At 36.3% G+C, this 19,373-nt stretch overlaps 1 protein-coding gene across 2 annotated transcripts in view; it reads left to right on the top strand.

The window, feature by feature from the left end:
- C3H1orf21 (chromosome 3 C1orf21 homolog) overlaps positions 1 to 19,373 on the top strand; it is a 148,021-nt gene that overhangs the window by 126,019 nt on the left and 2,629 nt on the right. For both annotated transcript variants that reach the window (XM_026669268.2, XM_087960852.1), the window contains exons 4-5: positions 1,636 to 1,712; positions 9,586 to 9,646. In XM_026669268.2, the coding sequence (XP_026525053.1) occupies positions 1,636 to 1,712; positions 9,586 to 9,646 (138 nt within the window). The remainder of the gene's footprint in view (positions 1 to 1,635; positions 1,713 to 9,585; positions 9,647 to 19,373) is intronic.

The raw sequence follows: 19,373 nt of genomic DNA, 5'->3' as shown, positions 1-19,373 counted from the left end.
TATGCTGCCAAAGTTCTTTCTTGACATATATTAATCAGACTGAATTCAAGACAGAAAACAAAGACTTCACTCTTTACTGACTGTACTCTTTACAGTTTACATTTAGTTGCACTTAGTTACTGATGTGCTTTTGTTAGGTTTGTCTGTTGAATCCTCTGAATAATGAACTGTAAATGATAATTATAAGCATGAAGGTTTAATTCAAATATCACAAGATCATACTAATCATAGTTTAGCATGTAAACCATGGGTTTCTCTCTCAAAAAAGAAGAAATTATATGTCAATTCAGATATTGCATTAAATCATAATAGAACCCACGCATTGTGATCTGTTACTAAATGTGGTTAGATCTAGCCAGTTTTTCTGTTTCACTCAAGATTTGAAATCGTGATCTAATTTTAAAGCAGTCAATTCTGATAAGAGAAACATTCTTCTCCACTCTTGAGTTCAATAGTATCAGTCTAGCAGTGCTGTCTCAGTTATGGAACCATGCCAATACAGCCATAGTCAAATTGACATGTATTTTTTTTTCCATTTTGTTTATATTTTCTGTCAGCTGTAACTCCACACAAGGATGGTAGTGCAAAATGATATGGATCACATGAGATAATGAAGAACAAACAAGCATTACGGATTTGTGGAACTAGATGCTGATTTTAAAACCCTAGTTTAGGAGACTCTTGTCATACTGCCCCCCCCCCCCCGTTCAATTTCAATAGCACTCAGTCCCCCACCTCTGTTGACTTGAGATTATTGTCTGCCTCTCATGTTTGTAAGCAAAAGAAAGCCCAAGTGCCCTGGGATCAAGAGAACATAAGAGATAGGTTGCACATTGCACCTTTTATTCTGAGCTTTACATTGTGCTGCTGAAGAATTGAGTGGAAAGGTCTGGCAAGACTGATAGCTTTGAAGGAAAATCCACTCCTGTATTGTTGCTTATCTGTCCCTCAGTCCCTTATTTGCAGTATATGATTTTGCAACCCTAAGAAATATCAGGTATTAACAGAGAGCTTGCCAATAGAATTATCTCACTGGCTGCAAAAAAGTTTTATTAATGGCTTCCCTATTCAGCTTCTATCTCCTGGTAGTCAAGATGCTTTGGGGCTGAAAAATGCATGGGATGAAAAGTGGTAAGAATGGACAAGAGATCCATCTGGTTCTCACTGAGTGGTAAATCAGTATGGTAGTATGAGATTCATTGATTGGATACAGCAGCAGAAAGCACAGATGTGTTTTGATATTAAAAAAAATAGATTATGGAAATAAGAATTTATGGCTCCCAGATACCCTATGTCTGTTTTATTAAATATTGTGCTTTTTTTCATGAGGAAGCACTGCATTATTCAAGCTTCAGTGTCATTTTGGATAATATTGGATAATTCAAATTGTTTAGATTCTATGAAAAAGAGAATAAGCTTAACACAATATTTTGAATTGGGTGTTCAAATAGGAGGTTGATCTATGACTGGTTTGTCATAGATTACCATTGTAAAACTTGATTGCCTTTTCATGTTTAAATTCTCATATTTATACATGAATACTTCATTATTCAATTGACTGTGATAGAAAATATTCCCTAGCATTAAAAAAAACCCTCATCAACTTGTGAATATGTGTCTGTTTTTTTTCCCCAGGAAAAAAGTGCCAGTTCACATGTAAAACTTAAGGCTAATAAAGAGCTTCCAGGATTAGTACATCAACCTAGAGCAAAGTAAGTCCTATTTTATTTTGTTGCATTTAATTTCCATTCCTTGCCCCCTTTCCCAAGCTAAGAGATATTTTTCATATTCTTCATTATTGACTTTAATGGTGGAACATTGTGCCTGCTAATCCATTTATTTCATATTACTGGCTTTTTGCTGCTTGAAATGATTATTTTGTTTTATTGTCAAGCTATAATTTATAGTGGCCATCTTTACAAATAGTCAAATACAAAAATAAAGCAAAAAATCCATAATGGGCAAACTGAAACTATGCTATAAAATAGATATAAATTGTGGGTTTTGGTCTCTGTGGATTGGGAACATTGTACTTATCCAAAGAGAAGATTATTCTGAATGTAATAGAATCAAGATTCGTTATTCTGATTGTAATAGAATCAAGATCAGGAGAAGTGATACTATCGTTTTATAATGCCTTGATAAGACCACACTTTGGAATACTACATCCAATTTTGGTCACCACAATATGAAAAAGATGTTGAGACTCTGGAAAGAGTGCAGAGAAGAGCAATGAAGATGATTGGGGGTGAGGGCTGAAGGCTAAAGTATATGAAGAATGGTTGCAGGAATTGGGTATGTCCAGTTTAGTGACAAGAAGAACTGGGTACTACATGATATTAGCATTACAATATTTGACGTGCTGGCATAAAAAAGAGGGGGGCAACCTATTCCCTAAAGCACCAAGTGGATAGAAACTGAACAAAGAGAGAAGCAACTTAGAACTAAAGGAAAATTTCTTGACGGTAAAAACAATCAACCAGTGGAACAATTTCAGAATTTGGCTGTTCTAACACTGATATTTTTTAAGAAGGCACTGGGCAACCATTAGCCTAAAATGGTATAGGGCTCCTGTGTGAGCAGCGGGTTGGACTAGATGATCTCCAAAGCCCCTTCCAACTCTGTTATTCTATAAAAAGATGATCCTTACAAAAAAAAAAAGGACTAGAGGGTGAATACACACATATATAACCAAACTTCTTATGCAATATTCAGTTTCCTTACCCTATGAAACTAAGATTCCCAATTTCCAGTTAAAACTAATCATGAAGATTTCCCTCCCCAAAAACAAATCTGTGAGGGTGACATACTTGTAACTCTGTATGCATAAGTATATAAATACATAAATCTGCACAAGTCATACCTCAAAATGAGATAGGCCATTGCAAAAAATAAATGTACGTGAATTGAAATATCTACCTAGGCTTTAAATAGATGCAAAATAAGATGCCCTATTTATAGAATTATCCCAATTATCTTTACCATTCTCTTTCACATACAACTTACTCTTTGAAAACATAGAAAAACACAGGTACACACCTACTCCCATCAAAAAGAGCAAAGATGATGAAGAAAAATAATAAATAGGATGGAGGAAAGAGGAATGTGTTGCTAGGTCAGAAAGATAAGAGAAAGGTGAAAAATGAATCTAGACAGAGAGAAGGTGAGCTGTATTTAATAAGGGATGCTTATATTGATTGATTCAGCTTTAGAAGATACTGTAACTAGGGAGTGAAGTGCCAAGGAGGTGGAAAACAAGATGAAATCACCTCCAAATCCAGAAAGATATTCTACCTCTGTTCACAGCTTCAGCAGATCCTACTGCTGTGCTCAGATACAGGTTTACATACTCATTAAAAAAAAAAAAAAAACTAGGCCTTAGATAATGATGTCCCCTAGGCTATCATCAGAAGAAGAATCTTGACTATCGTCCCTATGGGTGTCATGAACTTCCATGATTTCTAGTCCACATGTCCAAAGTCTGGGAATTATAGGAATCCAAATTTAAGACATTTGGAAAATACTAATTTGAAAATTTTGAGAAGATGATTTGGGTTTTCCTAAAGAAGAATAGAGTGAGCTGAAAAATCAGCATTTATTGTTTCTCGTTTTCAGGTTTTGTTCTTGAAAAAAAAGAATAGCATAGCATAGCAAAGCTAGATAGAAGTACTGTATATATAAATACAGACAAAGCTATATGTATCACTAGATATATCTATTCTACTTTAGGGCATGCCAGAGGTTTTCACTGATATATGAAGCTTAAATTGTGTTTTCGTGCATAATCTCTAACATGCTTCAATTTAGATCATAGTTTATATATTAGCTTGTTGGTAAAATTTCTAGGCTATTCTACTCCCAGTGATTCAGAGGTATGTATATAGGAAAAAGTTATTGCACAATCAGTAATCTCCATATAATTTGCTTGGGCATAGGCATCTTGTGCAGTCTTTATGCTTGCACATAGATGTCAGTGGACCTGACTAAGAGAAAGCTAATTTGAATCAATTAGTTGTTCAGTTTAACAGGTAGATGATAAAATGTATGTTTTAAAAACTCATGAAACCAACCCAATTGAAGTAGGGATGAAATTCATAGATTTATTTTTGTTCTGCATTTTAAGAAGTATGGGGTTACTTGAGAATATCACCAAACCCTTAAAAAAATTTCACCTCATCAAAAATCAAATCAAAAGGGAAAAAAGACCAATATTCCCAGTTTTTAGGGGAATTTAAGCAAAATGGGTATCTTAAGCCTCTGCAGGGTTTATATATGTCAGTACTTCTCACCCTGAAGTCCTAATGTGATTAGTTTTGTGAGGCAGGAAGTTATTTGAAGCCTCTAGACCACAGGTGTCAAACTCTCCGCATCTTGATACCATCACATGATGTTTCATGACGTTTTCCCCCTTCACAGAGCTGGGGTGGCCGTGACTTGCGTGTGACACATCCACCCCATGGGCTGCCAGTTTGACACCCCTGCCCTACACTGAAAAAGCTTCCTTATCTTTTTAAAAAGTGTTCATACCATATAGAATTCTTGTTTGGTTCCATCACTTTGAAAAAGTGTTTCTGAATTCTGCTGTCTAATTATGTCTTGGAAGCAAGGCAGAAAATGTTTGCAAGCGTTGTTTTCTTGTCCTCTAGATTAATTCGTTCTCGAAGAAGTTTCTTCAAGGCAAATGTCACATTAACGTTCCAGCCTGCTATAACCATCATCCACACTTGGTTTACATTCGGGATTTTCCTACTTCTATTGAGCCACAGGAGCTGCTCCATCATTTTTGTAATAATTACTCTAAACCCCTGATGTTTCTTCAGTGTGTTTGACATCATCACCTAGGTACCAATCCATGTACCAAATCTCTCCTTTGGAAGACATCCATTCCTATAATGAACAGATTTATTGGATGGCAGAGAGTACTGCTCTGGAGTTAAACAGAATTAGCAGGACTAAATATATCAATTCATTCAAAATACTACTGATACACAAGTTCTTATTGATATGTTTAAGACAGCAACTTCTCCTGAGTCAGCCTTCAACTTCCTACCCCACTGAGAATATTTATAAGCTAAAGCAAGAAGGATTCCATCTCTTATTCCAATATCCTCTGCTTGATTCTAGAATAGTGGAGGCATCACAGTCAGGCTCCCATGACCAACAATACTCTGTACCCACAGAACAGGCAAAAAAAATGGATTGCCATGGGCACAAGGTATACTCTGTGAAGACACTCTTCCTCCTGTCAAGCTTGCATGGCAATATGTCATTTCTTGCTGCCAAAGATAACACATTCCTGTCTCACTTGCCAGAGGACAAGAGGTAAACACTTCCATTTGTTTCAGAAGTAGTACATTTTGAAAAACAGGCATTAAACACTTGGCAGTTTATGTCATCATCTAGTATTGCCATACCTGGCTCATCTCCACTGACACTGGAGGCTGTTTTAAATTGTGGATCTTCTCTTCAGTAAAAGTAGAACATTCAGTAACAAGATTTACTGAATGTAATTCCTAAGCTTGTTAAAATATACCATAGATGCAGGCAGCATCAATTCTACTTCTACCCCATCACATGACTGATCTTAGTTCAACCAAACAACAGCATCTTTAGTGGACTCTTGCCTCCTTTCTTAAGTACCCTAGACTTTTGCTCTTTCATATTGTTGTTTTTTTAAAGGTAATGCATATTTTTTCTCTCTTGCAGAAGGGAAGGAGATGCACATATTTTCATGTATCCATAGTTTCCCATGATCTCGACTTTCATTTTATAGTAGATGGAACCATTTGCCAATACTACATGTTGCCATTTGGCCTCTCTCCAAATCCCAAAACATTTTTTCTCCCCTTAAGTTGATAATACTTCTTGTTGTATTCTTCTGCCGTCAAAGTTACAATTTGTTCCTTTACACAGACAAGGAACTGACTCCATGTATTTGTGTTCTGAGTGATCTTACCACATAGCTCGTTAAGTTGTTTTGTTCAGTGAAGTCACTCTGTTACCCTTGCAATGGCACTATGTGCTTTGGGATGTTGCATGCAAACTTTTCTTCATAGCAAAACTCAGAGTCTACATAATATACTCCATGCAGTGGCTGCAACTACAGTTGTTTGCTTTACCTTTCTTTGGAGGTGCTCCCAACAGAATGGTGCTTCTGCTCCACTTTCCCTTGTGACCTCCTCTTATACAATTTCCACCTTATATTAAAGAATTCATCCTTTGGGAACTGATTTCAGTCAAACTTATTGGAGGTGCTCCCTTTATGACTTCTTTCCCAATGCACGTGCATGTCCTTACTAACTAGTTCTTTAGTGGTTAGACAGGAAGTTCAATTTCAATATCTTTTCATTCAAGGTGCTTGATCTGGTATGAAGCCTCATGAAACATTCACGAACTCTTCACAATTTAGAAGGCACTCACAGGCTACCATGGCTGTTTCCATAGGTTGTCCAGCTTATATTGGGCAGTTCTACAGTAGTCTAGTTCATGAACAAGGCAGTGTGAAATCTGTCCCACTTTGGTACTGTTACAGATTTGGCATTGGCATATTTGTCATTTCATCTTCATCCTGGCAATCCATACGCCTGGAAGTGACAACCTCTTCCTTGACCCACTCAGGCTTATCTAAAAAAAAAAAAGCCAGCTGCAAATAGAACTTCAGTCTGTAAGGAGTGAGATTTTGTTTCTATATAGCCTTTGTTGTTTTAGGAATATATGTATTTTAATACTTATTTCTTTCGTTCCCTTCAAATTGTTGCAAAATGGAATAATGGTGGAAATAGTAGCAGCATTGAATAAATATTTAGTATCATAAATTTATTGCTTCATTTTTTTCAGACACATAACCCTTGTTGGTGATTACATAATTAATCCTCCTAAATCAAAGCCTTTGCTTTGTATAGAAATCTTAATTGGGATTGACATCTCGAGAGCTCAGCAGCAGTTCTGAATTTCAAATGCTAGGTTGATTGTTGCCTCGAATAACAATGGAGGATGAGCAAGCTGTCTCATCAGCATTCTGGCAGCATCTCTGATACTTGGTATGTCAAACAGGGCATCAGCTGCTGTGAAATTGCCACATCACCTTTTATAAATGGCACAGTGTAATCATTTCTCCATTACTTTGTATGTGGCTTCATCAGACATACAAGGGAAGAAGTTGGGGCATACATCTGCATGACTGAATTGGTTACCTAAGTTATTATGTTCCTAAAACTTGTCTGCTTCTTGAAAAAGATGGTCTCAGAAATAATTCAAAATACTGCTGAACTTTTCTGCATTGATCCCTCTTGGAGAAAACTGGAAAGCAAACGGCAGAGATACTGTAAAGATGACAGAGACAAGCTGCTGGATGTTGGCCTAATTCACAATTCTTCATTGTGATCTCTCTACTCAAAATATTCAGAAAGTATTTTTTAGCTGAGATTTTTGATTAGAGAGAGAGATCCACTTAATCCTTATCGATGTTTAAAGGAGCATTTAGCAGCCTCTCTTCATTTTGATCATTGCTGCGGATGCCTCTTCCTCAGTGTTTCATATTTCTTCACTTTCTTGCTCTCGTGACCATTTCTGTATTCCACTCATGGTGTTATTGGTTCATGGACTCCTTTTCACTAACTTATTCTCTACAGAGATCATAACTGATAAGCATTAAATCTTGAGAAGGAAGCTCAAGTTGGTTTAACTTCTATAATCCACCATCTTTCTTCCTGTATAATCTTGAAAATGAAGTCTTTATCTTTTGCTTTTGAAATGTGTAATACCACTGTATAAAATTCTGAAATGTGCAGTTATTACTTTTGAGAACTTTCGATTTAAAAAAAACCCAGAATAAATAAAATAGGCAAGCAAGTTTGGCCTTGGTATCACACATAGGGTTTTTCTCCCTATATTTTAAAAAGCATTTATTCTTGTCTACAAGTTGTTTCTCTTGGGTTTTTTTTTTAATACGTAAATTCCCTTTTAAAAAAAAAAACTTGATTTCCAATGTATCTGACATGTTGTTCCCTGGCTTTAAAAAGCTTGTTTTCCCCACTTTCTGTTTCACAGTATACAATCTCACTCTGAATGCTTGTACATCATCAGAAGATGCCTTTAGGAAATGGACTACACCCATCAGGGTTATTTGTTAATCACTCCAATATTATATATATTGGGTTCTGAAGATCAAGAATTGCCAAGACCAAATTTACCATAATTGTGTCTGTATTGCTAGTATTTCCATTAGAAATTTCAGTTAACATCTGCCAATAGAATTGTTGTAAAAATGGAAGCCACTGAGTAATAAGAAATAATACAAGCAAGAAAAACAAACAAAACACAAGGAAACTCCAAGTAGATCACTTCTACTTTCTGAGTGGTCCTCTGGAATTCATATTTGAATATTTTGATCTAGAGTTCATTTTTCCCAGAACGAAAAATACATCCTAAAGTTTCTGTAATTCAGCAGTGATTGTAGTCGTGTAATGTTCAAAACATGGCTCCTATGCATCCTGGCTTTGAACAGTGAAATCATCTGGCCTTATTCTGTAATATTTTTATGATGTCTTGTGTCCTGAACTTTTCAAATGCACTGACAGCACTTTAATAATGCAGTTTTATTACAGTTTTGTACTATAGTATTATCAGTACTATATTTCCAGCCCTTCCTACTTCGAAGTATCCCCAATTTGGCATCTTAGCACTTGGTTGTTAATGGAAGTAGATTATTTGACTTTGTTGGTGATGGTAAAAAAAAAATCTTGTTCTGCAAATGTCAGTATATGTTAGAGCAGGGGTCCCCAACCACCGGTCCGCGGACCGGTACCAGTCCGTGGAACAAGTCCTACCGGGCCGCTGGCTTGCTGGGCGCCGCCATCTTGTTTTGATGAAAAAGTGCTTCCGGTGAGCTTTTCCGGGTAGAAAGCTCACCAGAAGCACTTTTTCATCAAAACAAGATGGCGGCGCCCAGCTGATGTCGGTACCGGGCCGCGGCGTAAAAAAGGTTGGGGATCACTGTGTTAGAGTATAAATTAGAAGCTTCTGATGAATTCAATGTAAAGAGTTATTGTGCTATGTCTAACTCCGTAAAAGGACTTTTGAGGGTAAAACTAAATAGTGCCATGCAGTTGGTTCTGTGTCTTACTTTGTGAAATCTTTGTTTTCAACCCAGATTTTTTAATAACTAAATTATTCTCAATTGGGAGAGGTTATCCTAAATTAAATTCAAAGTTCCCAGCTCTTGATTCATTGAAATTATGACTCTCCTGATTAGTCAAAGTAATAAACTTCCTCTAATCTCCTATAATTCAAATATTGGGAACTTTTCCATTGGAAGTCATTCCCTCTGTTGTCATGTAGGTGAGATGCATAATCTTTTTCCAAACCTTTTTGCATGTGCTGAAATATGTAAAGGCATTTCTTACTAAAATAAATATCCTTCTTCCAAGTTTTTCGCTAGCCTTGATTCAGAAATAATGCTCAATCAGGGTTGATGACTTCTCTTCTTCTGAAAGTGGCAGATTAGAGACTGCCATAAAAAGACCAACTGTCCCCCTAAACTACAGCACTTGAAAATCACTTTGAAATGATTCTTTCTGTTTTCAGCATGCACATTTCTGAAAGCCAACAAGAATTCTTCCGAATGCTGGATGAGAAAATTGAAAAGGTAAGAGGAATAAAGAAAATAATTAATACATTATTGTACTTGAGCTGTAATCCAGTTGTTTGTGTAGCATCCTGAAATGAAAAGTGGCACAGTAATATATAAAAATGTACAACTGTAACTATGAAATCTGTTAAAAAGGTGAGAATCCATTTGGAACTTAACATTGACTTAGCAAGTTTCCATTTTATAACAGATTCCTAATGCTAACTTATTATTATACTTTCACTTACTGATAGATTTTATTGGAATGTAAAATCTTAACCTTAAAAAAACTTCCTTTGGGGGACAGTGCCCATTTTCCCTAGAGGCAACTCCCACAGCCAAGACTATTGTAATACAAAGACAGTCTGTAAGTAGGTATGGATAAATTTTGTAGGTGCCATGTATGGGTTTTTCAGACTAGGTTGCAGAAGGATTTAAATGAGTTCCTCAGGACTGAGGGGAAAGAAAACTCTTTGCAACCTTTTCAGCCAGGATAAACTCTAAATTGATGATAAATAAGACTCAACAGAATTCAAGAGGGATTGAACTTAGATCATTTGTAGGAACATAATGATTCTAAGCTGATGACTTGTTTAACTCAGACCCCCTCCCCAGCTCTGCTTGCTCTGCTTCTTAAAAGACATTTCAAACTTTTACCCTTTTGATCAGGTGTTAGGTTTTTTTTAAAGCAGATTCTACACTCCATGAAATCTCTAGAACAGTAAGCTAGTCTGATCCAAGAGCTTTTATGGAATTATCCTGCCATAATGGCATATAGAAGGGTTTTTTTGGGGGGGGGTAGCTCTGATCGTTTATCTTATATCTGATAAATGGCTCAGTAACTACAATTTATCCTCCTCTTTTTCTTTTGATGATTTTTTTTGGGTCTTTAACTGAAATGAAGATTTAAAAAAACAGAGAACATTTTATCTTCATCCTTGATAGAAGTGTTACTACCTTACGTAACGAAACTACTGTTCTCCATAAGAAGAACTGAAAATTATTCTCTGACATCAGCAAGTACAAATTCACATCTACCCTCAAAATTGAAATATTGGTTAAATGCACGAGGGGGAGGTAGAAAATTTGGTCATTGAAGACATTTCAGGAAACACTCTTTATAGATGACATACTGTATATTTCTGCATTAACATAGTGGATATATTCATCCGTATGAATAAACCATAGTTCATCTATTTGAATTTAAATGTAGGTTTCTGCATGATGCTTCCTCCAACAAAACTGCAGGTGTTTGGGAACAGGAGTCTCTTTTTAGATTAAGCATATTTTAGTGTATAGTTTGACTTCTCAATTGAGGTTTATCCAGGCTGAAGTTAATGAAGACAAATTTTAGGATTTTTTCCCCTCCCTGCTTTAGAATAAATGGTAGCAAAATTCAATAAAGAGTCTTCTAATGAAGGAATAAAATGTATGCAGTTAAAAGCAATTACTATAAGTTTATGTCAACACTGAATAACTAGCCACAGATTTCAGTAGATGCTTCTATTAACCCAAACAACTTCATTGCAGATTCCTGTACTATTAATAAACACATTGGTTACACGAAACATCTGGACACACTGCTTTTATTTCATGTGTATTGTAACTATAAAATTTGAAAATACATGAAAGGTTTGTGTAATGATAGGGAGTCCCCAAGCAGCAATTGCTTAACTTGTCTAGACAACACAAAAATAATAAACAATGGAAAGAATTTGGCTGCCACTGGACGAACTGCATTAGTTCTACACAGCCTGCCCTGGGGAAAGAGGAATATGAGGGCTTGAAAAAGATACAGGGAAATTGATGAAAGGGAAAATGAAAGGTTTTCATCTGGCCCAGAAGTGAAGAATCCTGGAAATGCACACTTAAAAAAAAAAAAAAAAAAGCTGCCGGTCTTTTTGTTCTAGACTTCTATTTATGGCATATCTGCAATTGTATCATGTGCTCCTCTATTGGACAGGATGACATACAAATGGACGAAGCAAGCATTCTCAAGTTAATATTTGATGCAACATATTTTGAAAGGCATTGGCTACATGGGAACAGAACAGTCTTTGTGAATTGTCTCTGATTTCAGTAGTCTTAAATGACCTAATACTGTCGGATTGGCATTGTGATGTTTAAATAGTTATAGCTGCTGTCCAGTGGTGGGATTCAAAAAAATTTTTATTACCGGTTCTGTGGGCGTGGCTTGGTGGGCGTGGCAGGGGAAAGATACTGTAAAATCTCCAGTCAGAGGTGGTAATTTGTCAGTTCTCCAAACTACTCAAAATTTCCGCTACTGGTTCTCCAGAACTGATCAGAACCTGCTGAATACCACCACTGCTGCTGTCCTTATATTCTCAAAAGCTATAATGCAAATGACAAAAAAATGAAGGCAATCAACTTCCTCTGTTTTCCAGTATGTTAAGAAGGAATGAGAATAAGAAAAGGTGCTCCTTCTCCATTAGGAGAAAAGGTCCACAATAAATATTTTCTTTTTCATTCCCTGGTACTGTAATGTATCAGGATCAAATTATAATTTTCGTTGTGCATGCACACACATTTTATTTATTTATTCAATTTCTACAGCCACCCAACTCAACCAAGTAAGTGGGTGGCTGATTAATATTAAATTATTAACCACTAATTTAAAAAAAACCTATATAAATTACAGTTGCCCCACTTGAGCAATAAAATGCTTGTGCCACTGGAATTTTTAGACTTTGCTTTGAGTCTCTATATCAGTATGTAAATACCTATTGGGAGCAGGGAGTGACTTTTTCTTGGCACAGTATATACACCATCCTTTACGTTCACAAACTAAATGAGAGTGCTATCCATTTCCTAGAATTGTTTCAAAGAAAAAGTTTATTAGCAGAGGAATCATAAAAGGAGCCCAATCTTTTGTTTTCACATCTTGGCCAAATATAATCATGTTGACCATTTCTAGTGCATTTAAGATTATTTCCTCCCCAAGGGTTAAGAACTCGCTTATCAAGACATGATTTTTCCATTTAATCTGCCACAAGCCAGGATACCTGTCTCCTACATTTCAAGTTGTGATGACCCAAAGAGATTAATAGAGGATAGCTTGCATGTGGTTCTATTCTTTTGTTTGTTTTCTTAGAAAAGCTCCAGACCACTCAGTTTTAGTTCAAAGGTAATGGTTGTTTTTGTCCATAATTCCTTCATTTTCCTAAAACTTGTCAACAGAAAAGAATACTTGGAGTTCAAGAATTTGAAGTAGCAATACTGTGTGTAGGATAGACCCACTAAACTGGGCTTCTTTCATGAACTTAGCTTGGAGATCAGATTCACAATTGGAACTGTAAGATAGGAATGATAAAATATTAGCTTAATATTGGTTATTGCTACTGCTTTTGCAGAACTACACAATGAGGCTTTGCAATGAGAAAGGTCATGCTGGTGTCAGCGAATGCTATTCAAATTGCTTATTTAGCCAACATAGTTGGATTTTTTTTCCAGAATGCTTCTGTAGCTGCTATGAAATGTTTCTTCAGTAAAATGTTGACGGGATTGTTTAGATCCTGCTCCTGATGAAGTCAAAGCACATTCAAAATATTTGGACCACTTAATTCCCAAATAAGCCACAGAAGATGCTATGGGTTTCTTCCACTATGAATCAGTGCTATCTTATGATGCAAATGAAATGTTGTAACAGTTCAACTTTTATCTCACATGCTGTAAGAATACTGCCATTGCTGAAATTATGTGTTTCCTATGCTGAGCCCAAACGGCACTGAACTAACTTCCATAAAAAATGTAATGAAACTCCTCTAGTCCTATACTTAGACAGAATAGCACGCCTGAATTCCAAATCAAATGCCTAGTTCCACATGCCTGCTTGTTAACATCTTTAAAAGTAATATGATCTATTTAGCTTGAAAAGGAAGTATATGTGTTTGGAGAGAAACAGACTTATGAGATTCAAATGCTTGCAGGTGAGAAGCAAATCAGTGTAGTAAAATGTATTTTACAAGCCCCAGGATCACATAGTCTATCTTTAACTGCTTGATTCATTGATGTTTTTATTGCAGTTGGCTGCTGTCAGATGTAGATAATTCTTATAGAAGATTTCCTTACGTTTCTCTTTTCCCTGACAAAGAAATTTGGATACAGTATTGGGGCAGGATATTGTCATCCTGGACTTTCATGTGACCCTGCTAGTAATATAAAACTAAGCAATGGATAAATACAGTTGAATCTCTGGTCACGACCATAATTCATTCCATAACTTTGGCGATTTCTTTGTCTTCTAATGTTTCATCTTCAGGAATTTCTGGGTCAGGAGTCATGTTTGATCTCCACCCGAGTATGTGTTCATGACCAGATTCAAAAATTTTGTGAATTTCTTTGGTCGGAACCCGATTTGGTCATGGTCAGAAGCATTTGTGACCAGAGGTTCTACTGTAGTTGGAAAGGAAATAGAAGCCCCAATAATCAAGGAAATTGGTAAGGTATTAGGGAACATTTTTCCCCTGAGTTTAAAGATTTATTTAAATAGGACTCATCATCGAGCATGCTCAAATATGTTGTGGAGAATTGAAAGTTTATCTTGACATCAATCAAGGCTAAAGAATAAGTCCTGGGAGAAAATTACGGAAAATGGGGCAGATAGGCAAGGGATTAGCCTGATTGTAGAAATCAATTCATGAATATTACCTTAAGAAACAATGGGTATGAGATACTTGCAAACAAAGAGACAAAAATATTGAAGTGCTTGGAGAGACATCATGGGCAACAATTTTCTGAAGTGAATAAATTAGATCGAAAAAAAGCAACTGGTAGCTTGCTGTTTGGTACAGAAGACAGGCTATTCTACTGTGTGGCAAAGCCAGATAATAAAATTTGAGTGCTTCTAAGAACGGAATAAGGAGCAAATCTGACTATCATGAGTATTATTTCCAATTTACACTAATAAACCTCCAGATCAATTATCCCCCTTGTTAATTATGGGGATTGTATGTGGATTTTCTACCTCTATATTCCATTGAAATATTTCAGATGTAAATTGAATAGTGAGAATGTTTGAAATTCAATTTTCTCTTGGGACAGTCACAATGTAAATTTAGCAGAAGGGTTAAATTGATCCTCGTATACCCCAGAGCTGAACATCAGATTAAAACCTTGGTATTTCCCCTTGTATGAATAATGGAAGGTTTACCAGAGATGTTCCTTGAACCCAGTTTTCTTCAAGTGTCAGCTAGTTACATTAGAACTATAATTCCCAGGTTTCCCGAGAGCTAACATACCAGGGCAACATTGATCTGTTGAAGCACGTAATGAAGAAAGTCTTTGCCAAGTCTTTGCTTCACACATTTGTATCTTTGTTTCAAAAAAATAAATAAATCCTGATGTGCTATATAATAAGTGTGGTGGAGGGATATCCTGGGAAGAAGCACTGTGGGCAGAGTTGGCTTCAAAACTTTCAGGTATTAATCAAAATGTGTGTGTAACTAGTGGTACAACCTTCCTTGGATTCTACTGATCACTTATAAAGAATGACGCTTGGGAGATTAAAAACAGGAGTCGAGATGGCACAGTGATTAGAATGCAATATTGCAGGCTAACTCTGCCCACAGCCTGGAGTTCATTCCTGATTGCCTCAAGATTGATTCAGCTTCCCATCCTTCCGAGGTTGATAAAATGAGGACCCAGATTGTTGGGGGCAAGATGCTGACATTGTAAACCACCCAGTGATTGCTGTAAAGCACTATGGGGGTGATCTATAAGCCTAAGTGCTATTGCTGTTTCTAAAACAGTATTTTGTGAAGATGGAAGCTTGATTCCTGCCCCCCCTTCCCCCATGGCTTTCTTTGTGATTTCAGAGCTTAGTTCTGGTAGGCTGCAAAACCATTTTCGCTCGTGGGTGGACTCTTCATGGCTCTGTTCATTTCTTTTCAAGAAATGAGAAATTATGCTCTAAATATGCATTTGCACGGGCATTCATTGACATTCTTCTAAAGGGCATCATGAAAACAGAAGACCAACTGAAGTTTAGAGTTTCTGTGGTAGGGAACTGCTTTAATCCCTTGGAGAACCATTCATCAAAAAAGCTGCAGTGTCTTTGCAGTTCCCTTTACTATCGTTAAAGCAGAAATGTTTGACATAATTATTTTCACCATACCACACCAGGCCACCCAGCTTCTTCCGTTGCTTCCTTTGAATGGCAATTAGAAAAAGGAGTCACATTGTTAAAGGCTAGAGCAGTAGAAAGGCACTGTGCTTTTCTGGTTTCTGAACCTCATACTGTGGAACTATAATAGAACTATGCAAGATAATAATTTATCTTACTGATTTTCTGTATTCCTGTGGTGTCAATTTGTTTATGAATACATCATTTTAAAACAATAAAGCAGCTAATAAAAGGATATGGTGCAGAACAGGCAGAATGTTGCCAGAATATGAGCATGATTATCATTAATTGTTAAAAATGAGAAAGAGGAGAGGAAGCAAAGAACAGGAACATGCTGCATTAAACTCAAATTCATCCTTGTCTATATTGTGTTGTGGGGCTATATTCACTGTAATCATGCTTCTGTTTGCATGCACATAACCCTTGCTTATTTGTATTTTAATAAGCCATCATTTAGAATTAGTTAAAGATAACAGGACTCTTTGTGTCAGAAATTGCCTGGATTTTCTGTTTTTTTAAAAAATAATTTTAAAATATATATCTAGTGCCTCAAGCACAGAGACAGAAGCATAAGGACCTTTAAAGTATAATGGTTTAGAACAGCATGTCCCAAAGGTGCTTTTTCAAGAGGCAACTGGACGTTCTTGTTTTTATTTGAAGACGTTTCACTTCTCATCCAAGTGGCCTCAACAACTACAAATGACCAGCTGTCTGCAAGGAATATAAATCCTTCCATTCTCCACCATCCAGTCACTATCCAGTCTGATTCTTGGATGAGAAGCAAAACATCTTCAAACAACCCCACCCCCCCCCCAAAAAAAAAAAGTCAACTTGCCTCTTGAAAAACCATGACCTGGGTGACTGAGATGTTTAGAACAGCAGTTCTTAAACATGTTGGCCTCAAGACTACTTTACATTTTAAAAAATGATTGAGGATCTGAAATAGCTTTGGTTTATGTGGGTTATATTTATTAATATTTACTGAACTAGAAATTAAAACTGGAAAATTTAATTTTTTTGACTTTGCAGTCTCCTTGAAAAAGTTTTGATGACCTGAAAATCATATTTTGAGAACAAATTTGGACTGACTTAAGTTAATGTATTTCTATTTTATACCCATCTTTTATAGAGTTCAGAATGCATACACATAGTATTCTCTTCCATTTTATTTTCATATCAAAGGCTGAGAGACTGTGAATGGTCTACAATTACCTAGTGAGTCAATGGATGAATGGGATTTGAATTCAAATTTACACAATGATAACCCAGTACCCTTAACTGGACGACATAACATTGGATACAAATGTGTGTTTGTGATAGAAATGAGGAAGATGCAAGATAGTTAACAGGGAGAATAAAGATTTAAAAGTCGAACTGTTCTCAAAAGAGCTTAAATATATAAAAAGTAACAGAGCATAATCTCAAAAATACATCATATCAGTCATATCATTTAGAAAATATATCATGATTTGATGCAAATCATGATATATTTTCTAAATGGTATGACTGATATGATGCATCTTTGAGATTACTTAATCTAATTTGCATTTCAATCTAAAACAATTGACAGAATGTGCACATCACTTTTCCATAGGCCTGGCCAGAATTTAGACGTATTTCATGACTCATCTATAATTTATTCTACAATGTTCCTAGCCTAATGTGATTCTCTTCAATGACAAAGAGGCCCAATTCTTAGTCTTTATTCCACCCCCAAAAAAGAAAGAAGCCTGAAATAAATTGCTTTTGGCCACATACCACATTGTTTTCTTGTTTTTAAATAACAATAATCTCCACTTCTTATGTCACCATCATTTCATTCTCTTGTGTTGATTACAACTTTTCCTCTTGCAATTGTACTTAGGGTTATATGCTAAGAAATATAATGCTACCCTGCCAAAATAAAATCATCAAGTTGATTAAAACACACAGCATGAATTTAACTGAATTTCAAAACTAAAACAAGTATTGAATTTTAGCAGGAATGATTACTCATGTGACATACAACAGTATTAGGTTTGTTTCAGAGGTGGTATTCAGCAGGTTCTGACCAGTTCTGGAGAACCGGTAGTGGAAATTTTGAGTAGTTTGGAGAACCTGCAAATGCCACCTCTGACTGGAGATTTTATAGTATCCTTGCCCTGCCATGCCCACCAAGCCACACCCACAGAACTGGTAGTAAAAAAAAAATTGAATCCCACCACTGGTTTGTTTCACTATTCATGCCTTTTAAGAATATAGACCTTTTTGCCTAGACATAGATAGTTTTTCCTCATAAAAGATTTTCTCTTCCCTCTCTCCCATTCCATTCCCATCTCCTGATTTTAGCCCTTTCCAAAGGAAGATTTTACTCACTTTATTTGCTCTCCAGATTGTTTTTTCTCTTCTCCCTGTCTGGTAATTTGGTGAAAATATTTTTCTTTCTCTTGCTTATAGTTTGAATTAAAGGTGAAGATTGAATCAAATTGCAACACGGAGAATGTATAATTTAAGCACACTAATATTAACACTATATAGCAGTGACCTATATTCAAATACAGATTTTTAAATTGAATTAATAAGTTCAGCCATGATCTCTTTTTTTTTCTCATGGCAATTACCCTGAGAAAAGGAGCTATGCCAAAGAGCTGCGTGCCATTCTTCAGGAAGACGTGGGTTGTATCCCTGATTTTTTAAACCAATGTTTGCATGTTCTCTTTCATTCCTTTCCCTTTTTCAAGTCTGTTTGCTGCCTACATAGAGTCATCATAAAGCTGACAAGTTGCTTAAAAGTAAAGCAAGAGGTTAAGCTGAATTTCAAGTTAATAATTATAATTATCTAAGGTGCAAAACCTTTTAATGACAGACTGAAGAAGGCAAGATTCTCATCCTCCCTCTCACTTGAGCTGCATGCTCACTGGATGGATGGGTGGATTTAGCAAACACATATGGCCACCTGACTTAATCAAATTGTTCTGGGCAGCTGACTGTGCACACACACACACACAAATAATCAACTCCAATTGTAATAACAGCAACACAGGGCAAAGCACACACTCTGGGTCCTATTGACATCCTGGCCCTAAAGCCTGTGAGATCTGAATATTGCTACTTTTTCTTGCAGATTTCCACTCCAAATGATGCTCTCTAGATGACAGCCCATGGTTGCTCTCTTGGTTAAGAATAATGGAATGTATAGTCCTTTGGGAAAACACGAGGTTGATAATAATTTATTGAATTGTTAAAGGAAATAAGTATATGATGCTTCTTAACCATATATGCATCAGTAATTTCAGTCTGGGATAGATATCAAAATTGCTTTGGTGCCTTAAAGGATGATCTATGCTGAGAATAAGCAAGAAGGTCTTTTGAGCCATGACCACTGTCCTTAAGATATTTCTGGATTAATTGGCCTTTGATAGGAAAGGAGTCCAATGAATGTTTCCAGCATCATGGGACTATTCCATTAAGCCTTATGCTGTGCTATGCAGTAGAGCTGTTTCGTCCCCGCTGCCTTTCCTTTTAATGCAGACAGGCAACCAAGCAAAGTCATGAAAATTTGGAATGAGTCATCAGTAAGTCGGTAACATTGTCCTCATTTTCTGCTTTTAAAGTGAGTCTGAT

The sequence above is a fragment of the Notechis scutatus genome, chromosome 3, assembly GCF_049901735.1.
Source record: "Notechis scutatus isolate UNSWTSFEM ecotype Mainland chromosome 3, rNotScu1.2, whole genome shotgun sequence".
Taxonomy (NCBI): Eukaryota; Metazoa; Chordata; class Lepidosauria; order Squamata; family Elapidae; genus Notechis; species Notechis scutatus.
This window is presented reverse-complemented; position numbering and strand designations above follow the sequence as displayed.